General features: G+C 39.2%; 1 protein-coding gene across 3 annotated transcripts in view; it reads left to right on the forward strand.

Annotated features, from left to right (window-relative positions):
• The first annotated feature begins 1,319 nt into the window (after positions 1-1,319).
• The window catches only part of LOX (lysyl oxidase), a 53,698-nt gene continuing 35,180 nt past the window's right edge, over positions 1,320-19,837 (forward strand). For 2 of the 3 annotated variants that reach the window (XM_075179230.1, XM_075179240.1), the window contains exon 1: positions 1,320-2,178. In XM_075179230.1, the coding sequence (XP_075035331.1) occupies positions 1,491-2,178 (688 nt within the window). In that variant the 5' untranslated portion in view covers positions 1,320-1,490. Of the gene's footprint in view, positions 2,179-15,867; positions 16,517-19,837 lie in introns of those variants that run through there. The other variant, XM_075179248.1, reaches the window with a different exon arrangement.

The raw sequence follows: 19,837 nt of genomic DNA on the forward strand, positions 1-19,837 counted from the left end.
GGAACCTCCAAAGATGCCTAACCTCTGGCCAAGATGGAGGCTATTTTCCATCTTTTTGAGTGCCACAGACATAGGAGTTAGATGGTGTAATGTCTCCTTGGATGCATGAATGAGAGTACCATCTCTGGGGCATGATTAAATGTAATGGTGGGTCCAGAGTATTTAAATATCCATCCCAGTACCAGGGAAAAAACGCCACTTTTGTTAGAGAAAGAGGCTTGCTGTCAAGGGTCTCCATCATGGAGGGAGTCACCTTCTAGGTCTTCAAGGTCAGAGAGACTTTCTTTCTAGATGTTACTGATCACCTTCCTCTGTATTCGGTGCAAAAGATGTGGGCAGTAGATGAGTGTCAGTGTGAAACTGAGTTCTGAGCGAGAGGCTCTGAAACTCAGAGTTGGAGACACTGCTGTGAAATACAGTGGAAGATCAAGAGTTGCAGCAATGAGAGTGCTGTCATCCAGACTTGTCAGGGAGTTAAGTCCTAGGAGCATGGCAAGTATAAAATATGTTGATAGAGCAGAGGCAGGAAAGTGACAGACTTAGCTCTGCAAATTTATTATGTGATACCACAACAGTGATTTATGCAACCAAAAACTGTGTCAGAGAGAACAATGGTATTAAAATTGACCATTTATATCATCTGAATGAGATGATCTAGCGTCTGACATTGAGCTTGTACTGCGCTACAATGCCTGTGTCTGCAAAACAATACACAAAGTCCTTACTAAATCTGCATACTTAGGGGCATCTGTCAACATAAACATCAACTGTTTCTTAGATGAAGAAGTCTGAGCTAGACCTGGGTGGTGAGCAAAAGAGTCTTCAGTAGGTACCTGGGAATAGCAACCTTTGCCACCTCTCAGAATAACAGGGAGATACACTGACTAACCCATAACTTCCTAAATGCAATCTGCATGAGGAGAGTGCAAGAACCCCTACCCTCAACCATTATAAGAATGCCCTGACCTAGAGCCTGCCTGATGTTATAGAGACACAATACAATCTCTACAAAAAAAACTAAATAGCTCAAAAACTATTGTTTGTTTTCTGATGTAATTTAACTTTGATAATGTACAGCAAGTCATAATATACCTTTAAATTAACTATAGCTTTTTGGGATAGATTTCACTTTCTCGGTTAATGTTTCTGTATGCCCTCAATAGTCAGGTTTTGGAAGATATGTTAAGCTGCATATTCTCAATCGCATTATGTGAACAAATAACAGTGATGGCAGCAATCCAGTAAACCTTGTAGAACTTTTATAAAATGTGCCAGAAACTTTAAAAACTCCCATCACTCCTCCCCTCTGTTCACCAGTACTAGCACCAACAAAGCCACAGAAAGATGAGAAGTGGCTCGTTCGTCTCTCTTTATTGAAAGACGTGCTGCTACCCTTTAATTTAAAATATCAGCTCCTTTTATCAGTTTTTTATCCTTATATGCTTTCAAGATTTATTTTAATCTTTTAATTCAAACCTTTTTATCTTCCTATGTCAATTGAAAGAATGGGCTGCTTAAAGGGTAGAATACTTTTACTGCAGCTTGCTTTGTTTTTATTACATTGCATTTTGCAAAGCACCTGCCAGGACCAGAGGATAAGCAGTGGCCCAAGTGCCTTATGGAGGCAGCGAGTGCAGTGGCAGAACAATGGGAGAGTGTACAGCCTGCTGAGCCAGGGGTCTGAGTACCAGCCTTCAAGGAGGAGAGCGTCTTCACCAAGTGTACCTCAGAACCCTTTACTGCTACTAAGCAGCAGAAATAACACATCTCCAGAAGCCTCAGGGAGACCACAACCTTCCAGACCCGAAAACCCCCAGACTGAAGTCCGACAAACCACAAGTACACATCAGGCAAGTGGATCTGCCGGTCGTCTCTGGTTCCAGGCTGGCAGACCGAGAAGCCAAGGGCAGGATGCTGCTGGAAGACAGAGGAACAGACAAGAAAGTGCTACAGATAGGAGACAGGGAGCAGCACAGCCATCAAGTACACAGCATTCCCAGAGAGTAAATGCAACTACAAACAATAGAGCCAGGCTGGACATGATGCAAGGAGATGATCCATATAACCCTTACAAGTACAATGAAGATAATCCTTATTACAACTACTATGACACCTACGATAGGCCAAGGCAATCTGATAGGCAGAGACCTGGCTACGGTACCCGGTATCATCAGTATGGTAAGAATCATGGATGCATGGATGAGTACCTCACAATAATAGAATTACTAGCAATATCTACTTTTTTATATATATATATATATATATATATATATATATATATATATATATATATAATCATATTAAACAACACTGTATATGTTGTCATTCATTAGGAATAGTATTATTCTATACACTAATATTCACTCCTATTTTAATGTATAATATTGGGATTGATTTTAGAAATAAATTGAGCCTCAAGGGGGCTCCAGTAAATTAGCTTTTCGAAATACTGACTATTAGAAGTTTTATATATACGCTGTCAATTTTCCCTTTACATGTATGTGTGATTATATGCTATTTCTAATAAACATGCTAAAACAGTACAATTCACAAAAAATATTTATGTCAGTTATTTGAGCAGAGACTTGCATACGATTCATATGTTCAGCATCTGTTTCACAGGCTAATTTTAACTGCATTGTAACATGATATGTAGAGAAGGTACACAGCTGCACTCGGGATACACTATCCATCAAACTTCTGCAGATTATATTTATAATGATTTAACAAAGACAGCTGCACGTAATCACTATAGTGTAAGTAAATTGATAGGGTGGTAAAATTAGGTTTTAAAAAGCAACAGGTTTATAAATCCATTGTATTCCTCCTATGTAACAAGAATACGTGTATACTGTATATACTGCAAGGCAAAGCTTCTTTCAGTAAGTTAAAAATAGAACTGACAAGACTGAGTCTGCTACATGTGTCTGGATCCTGAGGTCAGATTTCAACATTATGCTACCTTCAAAATGATGGTGGTGTTGGAGTTTTAAGTTTAAAACAGACACATATGGTCTTCAGGCATACAGATTAAGAAAAGAGAGACAAGCATTGAAACTTTTGTGATGCACATTGGAATGGACAGAATAACGGTAAGAGAAAATGTACACTTCAGATGTCCAGCAAGTAAAGAGTAAAATATTATTGGTCAATTTTAAGATGGGATGGGCTCTAAAGGGAAGGTAGGACGACAGGCACAGTTCTACATTCTGCAGATACCACATTTAAAGAGGTAAACCAACTGTAGTCTGCATTAATTAGTAGCACTTACAATAATTGTTCCACTTACTGTAAATTGACATGTTATTATTTTTGGAATCTGTAAGAAAAACAAAATCTACTTACATTGTTAGTGGACTTTTGTCTGATTGACTGACTCTTGCACTACATATAGGGAAGGACCTGGTCAATGGTCATTCGTAAGATAATGAGAGTCTATCTTTGCTTTGGTGAAGTACTATCACCACACCACACTATCACCAAAATGAAGCCTGAAAAACCAGAGCAGTCCATTACTGTTGATGTTGGGAGTTCTAAGAAAATTATTACTATTGGGTAACTTTACAAAGATCAAGTATAATACAAAATATGCATTAGATTTTCTGCGTTTTCAACATGTGCTTACATATGAGCACCCGGACCCATCATATTGTGACCCTTTCTGAGCCATACTTGTCCATGACCTATCATCATCATCATCGTCATCATCATTTATTTATATAGCGCCACTAATTCCGCAGCGCTGTACAGAGAACTCATTCACATCAGTCCCTGCCCCATTGGAGCTTACAGTCTACATTCCCTAATATAGACACACACTCATACACAGACAAACAGATAGACAGAGAGAGAGGGACTAGGGTCAATTTTTGATAGCAGCCAATTAACCTACCAGTATGTTTTTTGGAGTGTGGGAGGAAACCGGAGCACCCAAAGGAAACCCACGCAAACACAGGGAGAACATACAAACTCCACACAGATAAGGCCATGGTCGGGAATTGAACTCATGACCCCAGTGCTGTGAGGCAGAAGTGCTAACCACTAGGCCACTGTGCTGCCCATATGACCTATGCACTGTAGACTTCGGCACAGGTGCAGCCTAATATTGTTGAGTAAATTCATGTGTCACTACTGCCTAACTGTATTCCTATGGCCCATGTTTTTGTGATCAGCCGAAGACACTATAAACTCACGTGATTCAATCATGTGACACCCTCTTTAGTCAGGAATTACGGTTGCTTCATTGTGTATGTAGTCTCTCCCTGCCAGTTATGTTCATAATTATGTAATCACATTATTTAGGCTGGGGGTGGCCTAACCCCTTTAAACCAATTTTCCCAAAGTGCTGTGGTTCTGTTGATAGTTTGAAGCTCATTTGATTATTAAACAACTCTGTCATGAAATGGGACAAAGCAACTATGTCTCCTAAAGGTTTCATGTTTACACATCTGAACCTTTTATTACATGACTTTGCATTGTGTAAAATGTATCAGACAATTTTCCTATTGGAAAATCCGAGTTAACAATGCCTTAGAACCTGATGTAAAAATCCAGCCTTTTTAAATACCGAAATGGTCTATGACCCCTAAGCACAGAAGGGAATGCTTCCAAGTTTATACAATGAACACTTTATGCTCATTTAATTATAACATTTGTAAATCCATTGATTTAGCCATTTTGCACTGCTCTAGATATAACAAATGCTCTTACCTATTTATGTCAGTTGACCACTTCAACCTGGCCAATGTCAAGCCAAAATGTATTCTGCTCTCCAGTGCAGAAATTTTCGACTCTATAAACAACATCTTGACTTGACATAGAGTTGTATGCACTGGAAAACTGTAGGGTTTAAACAGTTTTCTTGGGTTATCCAAAGATACTCTAATTTCTTATGTCACATTACATGCATTGCTTCACATTTGTGTAATACTGTTAGCCAAAAGAGGTTGCCATTTCCCCAACTTCCAATTAGGGTTCCACACGTATTTGAAGTGTGACAGTGCTTTAGGAAACAATTGTTTGGGTGATCCAAAAAAACTGTTTGGGAATAGATATGATTTTGAACCTTACACCTAGAGCATATTAGTTGCAGACATAAGTGCTGTATTAAATTTCCAGTTGGCTTGGAGCTGAAAGTGATGATTGGCATGTTTTACAAAGCCAGAAAAATATTCGGCAATTTCAGACAGCTATAATCAAACACAAAGCAGCCTTATTCTATCAGTATAAATGCAGATCTTTATCTGGTGACAACAGTACTATGCAGCTCCATCTGACCAGAATACTTTGCAGAGCCAATATGGTGACCGACTTCTATTCTATGCAGAGCTCCATCTGATAAGCTGTATTAGATGCAGAGCTCCATTCCGTGGGGCCATATACAATATTTAGCCAGTTCAGTTGACAAGTATTACAAAACATTTCATGACTAATATACAAAACAGTTTATTCTGGTGGTATATACAAAGCTGAGCCCATTGTAATACAGAAACTACTTGGGCGAACTGTATACTTTTATTTTTATATTATGTTTTACTTATAAAGCACCAACATATTGTGCAGCTCTGCGCATTGCGAGGATCGTGAACAAATAAAGTACAATGACACAAAACAGTAGGTAAAAATTGCCCTGTTGAAATGAGATTACACGTTAAGGATACAGCTAATACAATACAGAACTGTTTTCTGATAACCATTACACAACGCCCATACTGATAACAAGTATCTAACGTAGAACTTGTTCTGGGAATAAGTATGCATTGCAGAGCTACAGATACTATTCTGTTGTCAAAGGTACAAATAAAAAGAAAGATCATGTCTTCTTGAATTTTTTGACTGGATGACTAAATAGATCAAGGGGGGGGGGCGTAGATGTAGCTTATCTGGAATTTAGTAAGGCTTTTGACACTGTCCCACATTGAAGACTGTTAAATAAACTTGAAAGCTTGGGATTGGATTCTAAGATGGTTGAATGGATATGATCTTGGTCGCAGGACAGAAAGCAAAGAGTTATAGTAAATGGAGTACATTCAGAGGCTGGAAAGGTTACCAGTGAAGTACCCCAAGGATCTGTACTGGGACCAGTTCTTTTTAATATCTTTATTGGTACATTGCAAATGGTATTGAAGGGAAAGTTTGCCTTTTTGCAGATGACACAAAGATATGCAACATGGTAGACACACCAGGAGGGGTAAAACAAATGAATGTTGAGCTAGGTAGACTAGATAAATGGTCAAGAGAGTGTAAACTGCACTTTAATGCCAAAAATTGCAAAATCATGCACTTGGGTCTCAAAAACCCAAAGGCTAAATATAGTATTAATGGCACATAATGTAAACTACTGAGGAGGAAAGGGATCTAGGGGTCACTATTTCAGGTGATTTAAAGGCAGGTAAGCAGTGTGACAAAGCAATGAGGAAGGCAAATCAGATGCTTGGTTGCATAGGGAGAGGAATCCGTAGCAGAAAGAAAGAAGTAATAATGCCACTGTATAGGTCATTGGTACACCCTCATCTAGAATACTGTGTTCAGTTCTGGAGGCCATATCTCCAGAAGGATATAAATACATTAGAGACTGTACAATGAAGGGCAACTAAAATGGTGCATGGTCTACAGCACACATCTTACCTGGAAAGACTAAAAGATCTTAATATGTATAGTTTGGAGCAGAGAAGGGAAAGGGGGGACATGATAGAAACTTTCAAATATATCAAGGGTTTTAACAAGGTACAGGAGGAAAACATTCTCCAAAGGAAGAGAAACATTAGAACACAAGGAAATGCACTGAAACTGTAAGGAAGCAGGTTCAGAGGAAATTTGAGGAAAAACTACTTCACAGAAAGGATAGTGGATAAGTGGAATAGCCTCCCATCATTGGTGGTAGAGGCTAATACAGTAGAGCAAATTAAACATGCTTGGGATAGACGTAAGGATATCCTTACAAAGCTTAAAGGACCAAATAGGGTTTGAGGTTACTATAAATTAATGGGCAGACTAGATGGCCCAAGCGGTTCTTATCTGCCGTAAAATTATACGTTTCTATCTATGTTTAGAACACAAAATGGTCCAATGTTGTTGATTGGTATACAATAAAAAAAAGGCAATTCTAGTGACTAATATACAAAGCAGAGCCCATTGTGGTGATCATTATAGAAAGCAGATGCCAGGTCCAATGACCACTATACAATGCAGAGCCTTCTCATGTCAGCCATTCAAAAGGTGCTACTCAGTATGACTTAGTGAAGGTCACACCGCACTATAAAGTAATTTGAGGTCTAAACTAAACTCTAATGCTCTTCTGCCCATTCTACAATGACAGTCAGATATCATGTTCTTTTGCTGACCCATGCTGCCATGCAGTGATTCATCACTGACTGAGGACACAGACAGAATTGCAGTGTTGTCTTTGGAAAGAGCGCTACCTTTGTCACTGCATGCCCAGCCATTTTGAAAAAAAGGTTTTCTGTGATGACTTGTGTATTTGTCAGTGTGGCTTTCCATGTTGTTGGTGTGCTTTTACACAGCTTGTGACATTTATGAACTATTGTAATTTGGAACAGTTACTATAAAGTGCATTGCAGCCTAGCCACTACACCGTGCAGATCCCCATCTACTGACCAATATATCATGCAGATACTCGTCTGGTGACCACAATATCAATAGTATTATTATTATCCTTTATTTATAAAGCACTAACATATTGCGCAACACTGTACATTGAGGGAATCATGACACAAACAAATTGTATACAATGACATGAAATAGAAGGCAACGATAGCCCTGCCCAAATAAGCTAACAAGCTAAGACATGTTGGAAACAATTAATGTATAAGGTAGAGGACAGCCGTTGAGGCTGCTGGTGGGGCAATGCATGTGGCTATTTTAAGAATGAAGCATTTTAAGCCACAAGTAATAAAGTAGCCATTGGCGACTGGCATTTCTGTGCAGATACTGTTGGCGTGTTGTGTTTAGAATGTAGACAGACCGTGGCATGTAGAGACACAAAACTTAAACATAACTATCCTTCACCATTTATTGTACCTAACCTCCTTCCTCCGATTGTAAAAATTGTTGTAAATTTAATGTTGCACAACCACTCTTGTGGTTATTCCCCCAGCTTGGAGTAGCTGTGTGTTCTCCATTGTTTCCCATTTGAATCATGCTCACTTTTGGAACTTTTGGAAAAGTCAGGACACTTGTTTCTCATTTTCGGCTATTGCCATTGAGGAGGCAGTGGATATCACTAAAGGAGGAACAGAGATGACATCAGCCATGACAGTTCACAGCAATACTAGTTGAACTCACTGTGTCAGCAGCTGAACGGAGTTGGTGTTCAGTAGATCTTAACATCCCTGTCCTAGGTGTAACGACACTCTTCAGTGTAACCATGTAATTTCCCCACTGCCGTCACAAATTTAGAATTTTTTATATTTGTGAGAAGATGATTATCTGGGATATAGGGGACATAGACGAGCTAAAGTGCAGTCATCCCTAATTGACATCCTCATGTGATTCAGAACTTCATCTATGTAATGTCAAATATAACATACCCATACATTTCATCATTCCTCTACCCCTGGATCCTAGTAGTATAGGCTTTATGCTCATCAAAAGCCAAATGGAGAGGTCAAAAGTGTTCTATCAAGGGATAACATATGTACAAAGTAATAAGAACTAGTCAAAAAACTGTCTGCCCCTTTATGTTCTGAGATATGTGGTTCTCCCAACCCTATTACATCAAACACATTATATCCATTTTTCAATTTTTTTATATTTCTGTGTGTATTTAATAAAGGAGTCTGGAGGTTCAAACTTCTTGGTAATATTAATGTTATAGAAAGGGCTCCTACAGAGGTCACAATCCCATCTCAGACAATATAAAATGTTGTATAAATAGATATAATTTGTAGGCACACATATATTGGTTATTTGTTACTAGTTACAATATTGAGCCCATTCTTTGGTGTCTTGGCGTCTTGAATTATGACATAGTCAGTAAAAGCTAATATAAAATATGAAATATATATTTACTAATTACTCACCCAGATTACATGTGAACTCACTGGATGAAAGTACAGAATGGGTTAATTTACTAGGGTGACAATTAGCTTTCTCCTAGGCTATCCTGCTATCAGGTGGTGTCATATTTAGCCAGGCTTGATGGGCCTGATTCATCAAGGCATTCATTCTGAGCGCAACATGCAATACGCACGTAATTTGACTTTGCGCATGTCCGAATTCATCAAGGCACAGATCTCAAGGTATGTTGCTAGATGAATTCTATTTACGCAACGTAAAAGCTGGCACGGAATCTTTTTTCACTGCACGGCACACATACGTTTGAATATGCAAGGTACTGTGCAGTGGAGCTCTTAGGAGCTGATTTTGCATTATCTACCATGGTTTAAGTTTTCATTGAAACTTGCAATGTGTTACAGATGAAAGACCCTTGGTGTAGGTGACCAATATACATGGTCAATGGGTGTGTAGGGGTTAGTTATGGCAATAAATTATGTTTACAATTGCATCTGTGTTTTATTTACATGTTTCTTGGGACACTACAGGTCCCAACATGGCCTTGCATTTGCTTGTAGTACTACACGTGCCAGCATGCCCAGACACTTAATGGAAGGCTGGCCATGCTGGGACCTGTAGTGCAACAGGGAAGAAATACTTTGATGCATTATACTATTAATATTACCCACCACACACCGCCCAGGGGTGTGGGAAGGGCCATAGTGCTTTCAGCACAGGGTACCCATGTGGGAGGCTATCGCAGGAGAACTTACCTCAGGCCCTATATAACAGCTGAAGAGGCAAGTTTTCATCTGCCATTTTGTGATACAGGATTTCGGCAGAGTTCTGAGTTTCTACATTGCTGTAATATCTTTGTATGTTTTTCAAGACATCTCATGGCCTACAGTTTGCCATACATTTTGTCCTATTGGCGAGTAGCAGGCCCTATGTGAGCCACTATACAGGGCATTAAAGTACTGTTACTAATGTCTGCCTATTTACCTCTCTTTAGACACGTCTGACCACGAACAGCCAGGGCAGTGTCAGGCCTCAGGCTCCTCGGCATCAGCCTTGAAGCAGAGGCAGGCCAATGTTACATCACAGGAGGTGGAGGTATTGGTCCAGCTGGTGGTGGAGATGTTGCACTCCACCACTCTGCAGCTTTCCACCCCTGTGAAATCTCATCCTTGGGATGACATAGCAACGCAGGTCAATGCCGTGGCTTCTTCCCCATTAGCTCAATACCTCATTCCTGTCCATCGTGCTAACTTACCCACACAAGACCCTCTGCCACATCATCAAGCGCTATTTTCCCATGGTTATAATCCCCACTTTTACAATACTAGCCTCTACAGAAGCCAAGTTCAACATTTAGGCCAATGCGAAACAAGGGGCAAGAAGCGCCAGAAAACACATTAATTTATGTTCAGTTTGCTTCAAGAGTGCGGATTTATTAATACACCTTTTTCCAAAAATTCAAAACTCAATTCTCTGGTTTTGATTTTAATTTACTTACAACTTTACATTTATACACAATTTCAAAATTTACTTACAGGAAATTTAGGGGAAAGCACATTTTCTTTATAATATAAGCAATAGTGATAACAGAGTAAAACAAAAATAGTGTTTGGGGTTTTTTATGTTATTTTCTCCCCATAAAAAAAACATTTATTAGAATGTTCTTAATGTCTACTGAACATAAAATACATTTTTACAGGCACATGCATACAATACTGAGATCACTAGGACTCAGAAATTAGACTCGACCTATAGCTGGTGCAAGAGATATGGAATAAAAGTAAGTAATTTTGAGGTGCATAGGGCTTGATTCGGACGTGGCTGCGTCCTCTTGAGTTTGGCACACTCACTGTGTACAGTGACTATGACAAAATGCCACTTCTCCGCCTTGTTTACTCCCGGGACTTATAGTCTGTAGTAAGTGTCCTTTATGTACGAAAACACATCGGACTACGCTATGTTTACAGACTTATGTCCTGGTTCTGGGCATACGCAGAGTGATTTTGCGTATGATACGCACAAAATCGGTAGATACATGCCTTGATGAATCAGGCACAAGATAAACTCAGCATGTCCAGATAAGGATTATAGTACAAGTCCAAACTGGGGACTTCTAAAGACAATACACTACATGGCCAAATGTATGTGGACACCTGAATATCATATTCATATGTGGTTGTTTAACATCTCATTCCAGGACCATGGGCATTAATATGGAATTAGTCCCCCCTTGTTGCAATTACAGCCTCCAATCTTCTGGGAAGGCTTCCACTAGATTTTAGAACATGGCTGTAGGTTGGACGCTGTTTTTGGGTGATAAGGCCTGGCTAGCACTTGGCATTACAATTCATCCCAAAGATGCTTAATAGAGTTTAGAACAGTGTTCTGTGCAGACCAGTAATGTCCTTTCATACCAAACTCGGAAAACCATTTTTTAATGGTTGGGGATATTGTCATCCTGAACAGGAAAGGGCCTTCCCTAAACTGTTGCCACAAAGTTGGAAACACACAACTATTTAGAATGACATTGTACGCTATAGCAAGATTTCCCTCCACTGGAACTAAGGGGCCCAGGCCAATCCATGAAAAACAGCCCCAGACCATTATTCCGCCTCAACCAAACTTTGCAGCTGACAGTATACATTCGGGTTGGCAGCATACTCCTGTCATCCATCAAATCCAGATTCATCCATTAGACTGCCAGATGGTGAAGAGTAATTTGTCACTCCAGAAAATGAGTTTCCACTGCTATAATGATGGTGTGCTTTACAACACTCCAGCATTGCACATGGTGATCTGATGCTTGAGTGCGGCTGCTCGGCCATGGAAATCCAATCTAAAAGCTTCCAACTAACAGTTCTTGTGCTGCTGTTGCTTCCAGGGGCAGTTTGGAATTTGGTAGCGGGTGTTGACTCCGAGGAACAGACAGATTTTTACGCACTACATACTTTAGCACTTAGTGGTAATGTGGTCTATCACTTGGAGGCTGAGCTGTTGTTGCTCCTTGATGCTTTTACTACACAATAGCAGAAACTTACAGTTGAATGGTGGAGCTCGAATGGGACCAAAATTTGGCAAACTGACTTGTTGGAAAGTGGCATTGTGTGACAGTGCCACATTGAAAGTTACTGAGTATGACCCATTCTACTGCTAATATTTAACTGTGGAGATTGCATAGATGCAAGCGCGATTTTATTCACTTGTTACAATGGGTGTTGCTTAAGTGGCCAAACACACTAATTAGATGGGGTGACCACATACTTTTACAAAATGACCACATACTTTTGTACATTCTACAAAATGATAGCTATAATCTGATTGGTTGCTATATTCATCTCCATTTTTCAAACCCGTCGGAAACTCAGGAACTGCTTATGTTGTGTATCCCAGCAAAAAAAATTTAAAGATTCATTGGTGTATTGGAGGCAACATTCATACATATATTAAGCTGTTTTCTAATAAAAGCAGTTAAATAGTAAGCTTGCTGCAGAGCCCTCTTACCTCTCTGTATGTATTACCCAGTATTGTTTTTTACTGTGTTTGTTTCCAATTGTAAAGCGCTACTGAATCTGCTGGTGCTATATAAATACATGTTGATGATGATAGTATATAATTTCTTTTGTTGACTTCCTTTATAGAAAATCTTGCCTCGTTCTATTGGTTCTATGAACCTATACTAATAGATTATTCAAAAGATCTAAAATGCCTGTAGTTTATTGTGTTCAGCACATGCTGCCAACAATGCTAGAAGCACACAGTGTGACTGCCAATAATGTGTGAATTTGTGTACTCTTCATTAGTATGTTTAAGGAGAATTGCAGAGGTATGGGAGTACCATTGTCCATTGTGACAATCACTGAACCCAAATCAGCAAAAGGGGTCCTGGAGGTAGTAAATTCAGGTAAGTAATGGCTCCTGGGAGGGTGAAGTAATCATCATCATCTATTTATTTATATAGCGCCACTTATTCCGCAGCGCTGCACAGAGAACTCATTCACATCAGTCCCTGCCCCATTGGGGCTTACAATCTAAATCCCCTAATATACACACACACACAGACCAAAGTAATATAGAAGTAGGTCAATGGGAATGTTATGGAATGTGATGTGTAGGAACTGCCAGACTAAGTATCATTAGGTTCTCTTGCCACCTCACATTGTCCTTTTGTCAGCCACCGCTTTAATGCTGTTAGTGGTAACAGCTTCAGTATTATTAGTGGTAAATATCTCAATACAGCTGTAGCAGTGCCAGCATCTTAGTTGCCCAGGCGTCTGCAATTTAAAATACAATTTAAAATCTCCTGCAGCTTTCTAACTATAATTCCCATAGCACAGTTACACCCTCCTTACTGAGGTGTAGCATGTTCTTATTTTAGAGTATCAAAAAAAATAGAGGACTTGGCTCAGTTCTCCATGACCCCCAAACCCTTCTTTCTACACCAACTTCTCAGCCACTTATAGTATGTGGCATAGGTAAAACTTGAGAAAACAATACTATACTGTTTTCAGCTTACATCCTAATTCATTAAAGTCAACTTTAACAACTTCCCATCTCCGCCTAGATTAGTTATTTGTTACCTATGTTTACCAGGACAGTTGGGTCCTGCCTAGTGCCACCCAACAGTTTATATGCCCAACTTGCATTATGTCAAATGAGACCTCAATACTTTATCTTCACTACTAACTATAATTTGGGTTGTCTATTGTCAAAAATCCCCACTGTATATCTGATTAGCTAATGAATTGGCCTTATCTGTGTGGAGTTTGTATGTTCTCCCTGTGTTTGCGTGGGTTTCCTCCGGGTGCTCCTGTTTCCTCCCACACTCCAAAAACATACTGGTAGGTTAATTGGCTGCTATCAAATTGACCCTAGTGTGTTTATCTGCCTGTGTCTGTGTGTGTGTGTGTGTTAGGGAATTTAGACTGTAAGCCATACTTACCAACTTTACAATGTTGGTGTCCGGGAGGCTGCGGGGGAGGTGGGCGTCATGGGGGGCGGGCCTCCGAAATCCGCGTCATTTTGGACCCGCCCCGTGACGTCATGACGCAAAATGCGTCATTTGACAGCGGGGGGGGGCGGGGCCAAACGCCGCGATTCACCAGGAATCGCGGCGTTTGTGACCTAATTCTGCCCACTTCACTAGGAAGTGGGCAGATCCGGGATTTTGCCACACTCGCCCGGGAGTCCGGGAGACTCTCGCAAAATGCAGGAGTCTCCCGGACATTCCGGGAGAGTTGGCAAGTATGCTGTAAGCTCCAATGGGGCAGGGACTGATGTGAGTGAGTTCTCTGTACAGCGCTGCGGAATTAGTGGCGCTATATAAATAAATGGTGATGATGATGAATTAAACGTGTGTTTTCTAAGTTAATTATTTATAAAATAATTATATTATATCCAATTATATTTCTTACTATAGCACACACGTCATCTAGCACAAGTTGTAACTAAGGCTGGGTACTCACTAGAGGGTTTTCAGTCGATTATCGGGCCAATAGCCCAATAAACGACTGTTCGACCCGCAATTGCATTAGTGTGTACACTGCAACGATGAATGATTATTGTTCCAAAGTACATCATATTGTCTCATTTAATTTTTAAACTGAACTAAAAATCTCGTTCAGCAATGGAACAACGTCCTTCCAACCCTGCAGTGTGTATGCACTCGTGATCATGATCTCCATAGAGTTTACAGAATTATGATCTTTTTAGCTGGTGGTTATGACAAATGAAGAACACAGATCTGAAGGTAAATCTTGTAAAACGTGTGTAGTGTGTACACATGAATCAGCATGCTGATTGGGACTTCTTTTTTCTATTTTTTTCAGTAATTGGTAAAATCGTTATAAATAACACATTGGTGGAAAATGTCTGTAGTGTGTACCCAGTCTAAATCTCTTTCTGTGCTCAAACGCAACCAAATTTAACCTAACTGCAATATATACCATTTTATTCACTCACAAGCTCACAGAGCAGACTATAGTGGAACTAGGGATTAGAATAGCTTTGAAAATGAAAGCAGAGACAGAACTTATTAGGGCAGACAAGCTATGCAATGGTTAGAAAACCCTGCATTTTTCATAAATATTCCTTGTATAGTCTATCGGAATCCTGAAGCTAAAGAATTATCATCTGATTGTTTATATAGCCCGTTCACTGGTAGAAATAAGTCAACATTACTCTAACAGTAGGTTTCCAGCACAGATGTGTCTGGATACGTTTTTCTTCATGATTATCCCCAGGATGACCTGTTTGTATTATGCTGTTCTCACCTTTGGACCTGGAGATGTGCCCTTCACAGTGAGCATTCTGGAGTCAGTATGCATGCTTATGTGTGCTCAGCCGTATAGGCAGATCTGGAAGATATGTCAAGTCACACATTCTCAGTCTGTAATCTGTATAAATAACATGACGGCAGTCAGCCAGAAAACTTTATGTTTAAAAAAGCCATGGAAACTTTAAAACCCCCATCTACGCATAGCAGACCACTCCTAGAAAATTAAGAACTGTTTCTCTTATTTACATTACAGGGCTGTACTGATTGCAGTTCAGATACATGGATTTCAGTTCATTCCTGGCACTTGCATTTTCTATAAACTTCCAGTTTAAAGGGGTGGTCTGGTAACCTTACTCCCAATCCCCCTTCTCTTATTACCAGCACAAGTATAATATTAGAAATATGAGAGCCCCTGCCTCTCACTCAGCTAACATTTTCATCGCTACCTAATGTATTTTGGTGACAAGCTTCTTTTCTGAATTTTCAGACTTTAACTACTCTAATTTAACCATTTTATATTCTATAATATTCCAGTATTATTTTCTTTTTAAGTAAAAGATATGGGTTGCTCGCTGGGTGGTATATTTTTACTGCAGTTAGTTGTGTACTTTTATTTTACTTTGGAAGGGAGCTGTCAAAACCATATGAATCACAATGGTGCTTTTTGGAGACATAGGGTACAATGGCGAAGCAGTGGGAAAGTTCACAGCCTACTCAGTCAAGGTTCTCAGTACCAACCTCCGAGGAGGAGAGAATCCGTGCTGAATGCACACAGCAGTTCTATGCTTTTACTAAGCACAAGAAATCACACTAACACTCCTCTGTCAGACACTGGAAGACCACACTCTTCTAATCCTGATAGCAATTCAAGTGGGGGCTTACAGCGTACAAACACGCAAAGTCCAAGGGCTGGCCACCTATGGTTCCAGGCATCAAGACTAAGAAACCCAGGTGATGGTGCTGCAGGAAAACAAAGGAGCAGAGAAGATGGTAGCACAGAGAGACATCACAGTACAATTCATCCATCAAGTGTTCAACAATCCCAGAGAGAGAATGCAACAAGTAACAGAGCCAGACTGGATGCAATGCAAGCTGATGATCCATATAACCCGTATAAGTACAATGAAGACAACTATTTTGATACCTATGAAAGGCAGAGAACGAGCCAAAGACAGAGACCAGGCTATGGCAGCCGTTACTTCCAGTATGGTAAGAATAAATTGCATTGTGCCTGGATAGATATGTCAGTATCACTTTGTTAACCAGGTATGTTAATATCACTTACTTAGCCAGTCTTCTACCATAAAGAAATAATATAATTCATGTTCTATATAAGTACATACAGTAAGAAAATTGAACCCATAGCATTCTATGCAACTATTCAGACAGGTGTATGTTGCTACAATAAAAAAATATTCGAAACAGATGGTTACAATATTAGAACATTTTTCTAGTTTCTATAGACTAACACTGAAATTACATACAAAGGATTAAATTATGGTTATGGTAAAAAAAAAGTTATTATTTTATGACATCGTTATCTACATTTTAAAACTAACTGGTTGTTTTACAAATCAAAAGTACAGATAACTATTAAATCAACTATCACTTTTCAAAGTGGTACAGTCACAGTTGTACAAATGACAAGGTAAAGACTAATAGATAATACTGAAAATATATCTCAGATGTGTGTTATTTTCCTATAGAACTCTGGTTTAAGTACCTTGTTGGAGTGTACATGTTTTCTCAGGTTACAATAACATCTAGTGATGTTAGTTAGCCACAGATGCATACATTGTATCCTTCAGATCAGTTGTTTTATATGAATTGCCTTATTTAGTGTGTTGGCAATAATTTAGCCTGGTGTGATCCGCAGATTGAAATTTTTTCATGTGTGGGGTCACAATCAATCAGTTTTACCTAAATCCCTCTGAATTTGGTTGTTATGTGAATGCCCATTTAGTGGGAAAAATGAACACTTTTAGCTCAGGAAAACAATTCAATCTGTATGTGTGTAGCTAGTTTAAAACATATATGTGTATGTCTAATGGTGCCTGTCTTTAAATTTTATTGTAATAATTATTTGTTATAGAAAATAAAACACACTAACCTAACAAATAGGACAAAACGAAAACAGATACTTTCACTCACATTCCCATATGTCCTCTCTGATCCCAAAGGTATTTAAACACTCTAATTTCTTCCATACTTCAGGTATGTCAGAAATATAAATTCTTAGAGATATACATTCCAAGTTACAGACTTCTACATACAAAAAAGGGTCTTTCATTAACTGCTCAAAGTGTATTGCTTTAAGGGGTATATTTACTAAACTGCGGGTTTGAAAAAGTGGAGATGTTGCCTTTAGCAACCAATCAGATTCTAGTTATCTTTTATTTAGTATATTCTACAAAATGACAACTAGAATCTGATTGGTTGCTATAGGCAACATCTCCACTTTTTCAAACCAGCAGTTTAGTAAATATACCCATAAGAGTTTTACTTGTCCATTCTATACTTTGTCCCAGCACAAATATGTAATATACTGATTTATTTTATAAATCTTTTAGTATTTGCAGTATATCAGTTGGTTACTGTTGTGTTACCAAAGGTCCTGGCTTATATTTAGGAGTCAATTCTAGTCATCTCTACATATGCATAACTTTGACAAATAGACCTTTTGCATAGTAACATGATAAACACTGACTTCTATGGACAAATTTGTATAGTAAGGACGAAATGTCCCACACTTGACTTTGAAGGGACTAGAATGGGTCTTATTTAAAAAAAAAAAAAAAACTAGAGATGCCTAAGGTGCATCTATATAGGAACAATAGACATAAAATCAGAGATGCCTTATCTCAGGGTGAGGGTAGGTATGACACCCCACCTGTTACTGTGGAATTATATGTCTTAGTCCGGCTGGCAAAAGAATGTTGGGACATGTAGTACAACAACAGGTTGTGACCCCCTAGTTTAATTTCTCTGTCTTTCATAAATGAACTGTTAGTAACATTCACATAAACACACACACACACAAGGTGTCTTCAGAGTTAGAATCAGGCTAAAGATATTTAAAATAAGTTGGGCGAGTAAAATATTTTCACATCAGACAACAATGTAGGATGAAAAAAAACAAACGAAAAAAACAGACACAAATTGGGACAACCTTGCCCCCAACCTGCACCCCATACACAAAGCCTCATAGCAATATTTCCAGAAGCCATGTTTATATTTGCCAACCACTTCAACAAATTAGAACAATTAGTGTATACAGGGAAAATGCATATTCTCTAAGTGCCTGATTCAGAGTGAGACATACAGTACTGTGCAAAACTTTTAAGCAGGTGTGGAAAAAATTCTGCAAAGTAAGAATGCTTTCAAAAATAGACACTCATTGTTGTACCGCTCTCCAGCCCTTCGGCTCAGAACTGGAAAAAAACAGTGGGACCCAGGTACACCCATCTACTGTTCAGGGAAGTCTGGCCAGAAGTGGTCTTGATGGAAGAATTGCGTCCAAAAAGCCAACCTTCAACTATGAAATAAGTCCAAGCGACTTAACTATGCACAAAAACATAGGTACTGGGGTGGCAGCAGGTGCTCTGGACTGATGAGTCAAAATTTTAAATATTTGGCTGTAACAGAAGTCAGTTTGTTCGCCGAAGGGCTGGTACAATATGAGGGTCTGCAGGCACCAGTGAAGCATGGTGGAGGTTCCGTAAAAGTTTTGGGCTGCATTTCAGCAAATGGAGTTGGGTATTTGGTCAGGATTAATGGTGTCCTCAATGTTGAGAAACCCATAACGCAATACCATCAGGGAGGCGTCTGATTGGCTCCAAATTTATTCTGCAGCGAGACAACGACCCCAAACATACAGCCAATGTCATTAAGAATCTTCATCGTAAAGAAGACCAAGGAGTCTGGAAGTGATGATATGGCCCCCACAGAGCCCTGGGGGTAAATGTATTTAGTAGAGGATTCTGCAAGTCGCCAATATTCGGCAACTTTGCAGAGGAAATTTAAAAAGACAATGGCTTTCAAGGCAAAACTTTCATGATCTCATCATCATGGAGTCTGTCTGGGATTACATGAAGAGACGAATTTTTGCAAGCCTACATCTGTGGTTAGTTCTCCAAAATGTTTGGAACAAACTTCCTGCCAAGTTCCTTCAAAAACTGCGTGCAAGTGTCCTAGAAGAATGGATGCTGTTTTGAAGGCAAATGGTGGTCACGTGAAATATTGATTTGATTTAGATTTCTCTTCTGTTCATTCACTTTGCATTATGTTAATTGATAAAAAATAAACTATTAACACTTCTATTTTTTAAAGCATTCTTACTTTGCAGCATTTTTTACCAAACCTGTCTAAAACTTTTGCACAGTATTGTACATCTGTTCGTGTAGCGTATCATTATATTTTTGCACACTGCACATACCCACAAAGTGAACATACGCAACGGCAGCTATTTAGACCTGCAATTTTTTGCCACTTACAACTCCTTGCACCTGAAGTCTCATGACGTGAAGGGAT

This window comes from Mixophyes fleayi, chromosome 1 (genome assembly GCF_038048845.1).
Source record: "Mixophyes fleayi isolate aMixFle1 chromosome 1, aMixFle1.hap1, whole genome shotgun sequence".
Taxonomy (NCBI): domain Eukaryota; kingdom Metazoa; phylum Chordata; class Amphibia; order Anura; family Limnodynastidae; genus Mixophyes; species Mixophyes fleayi.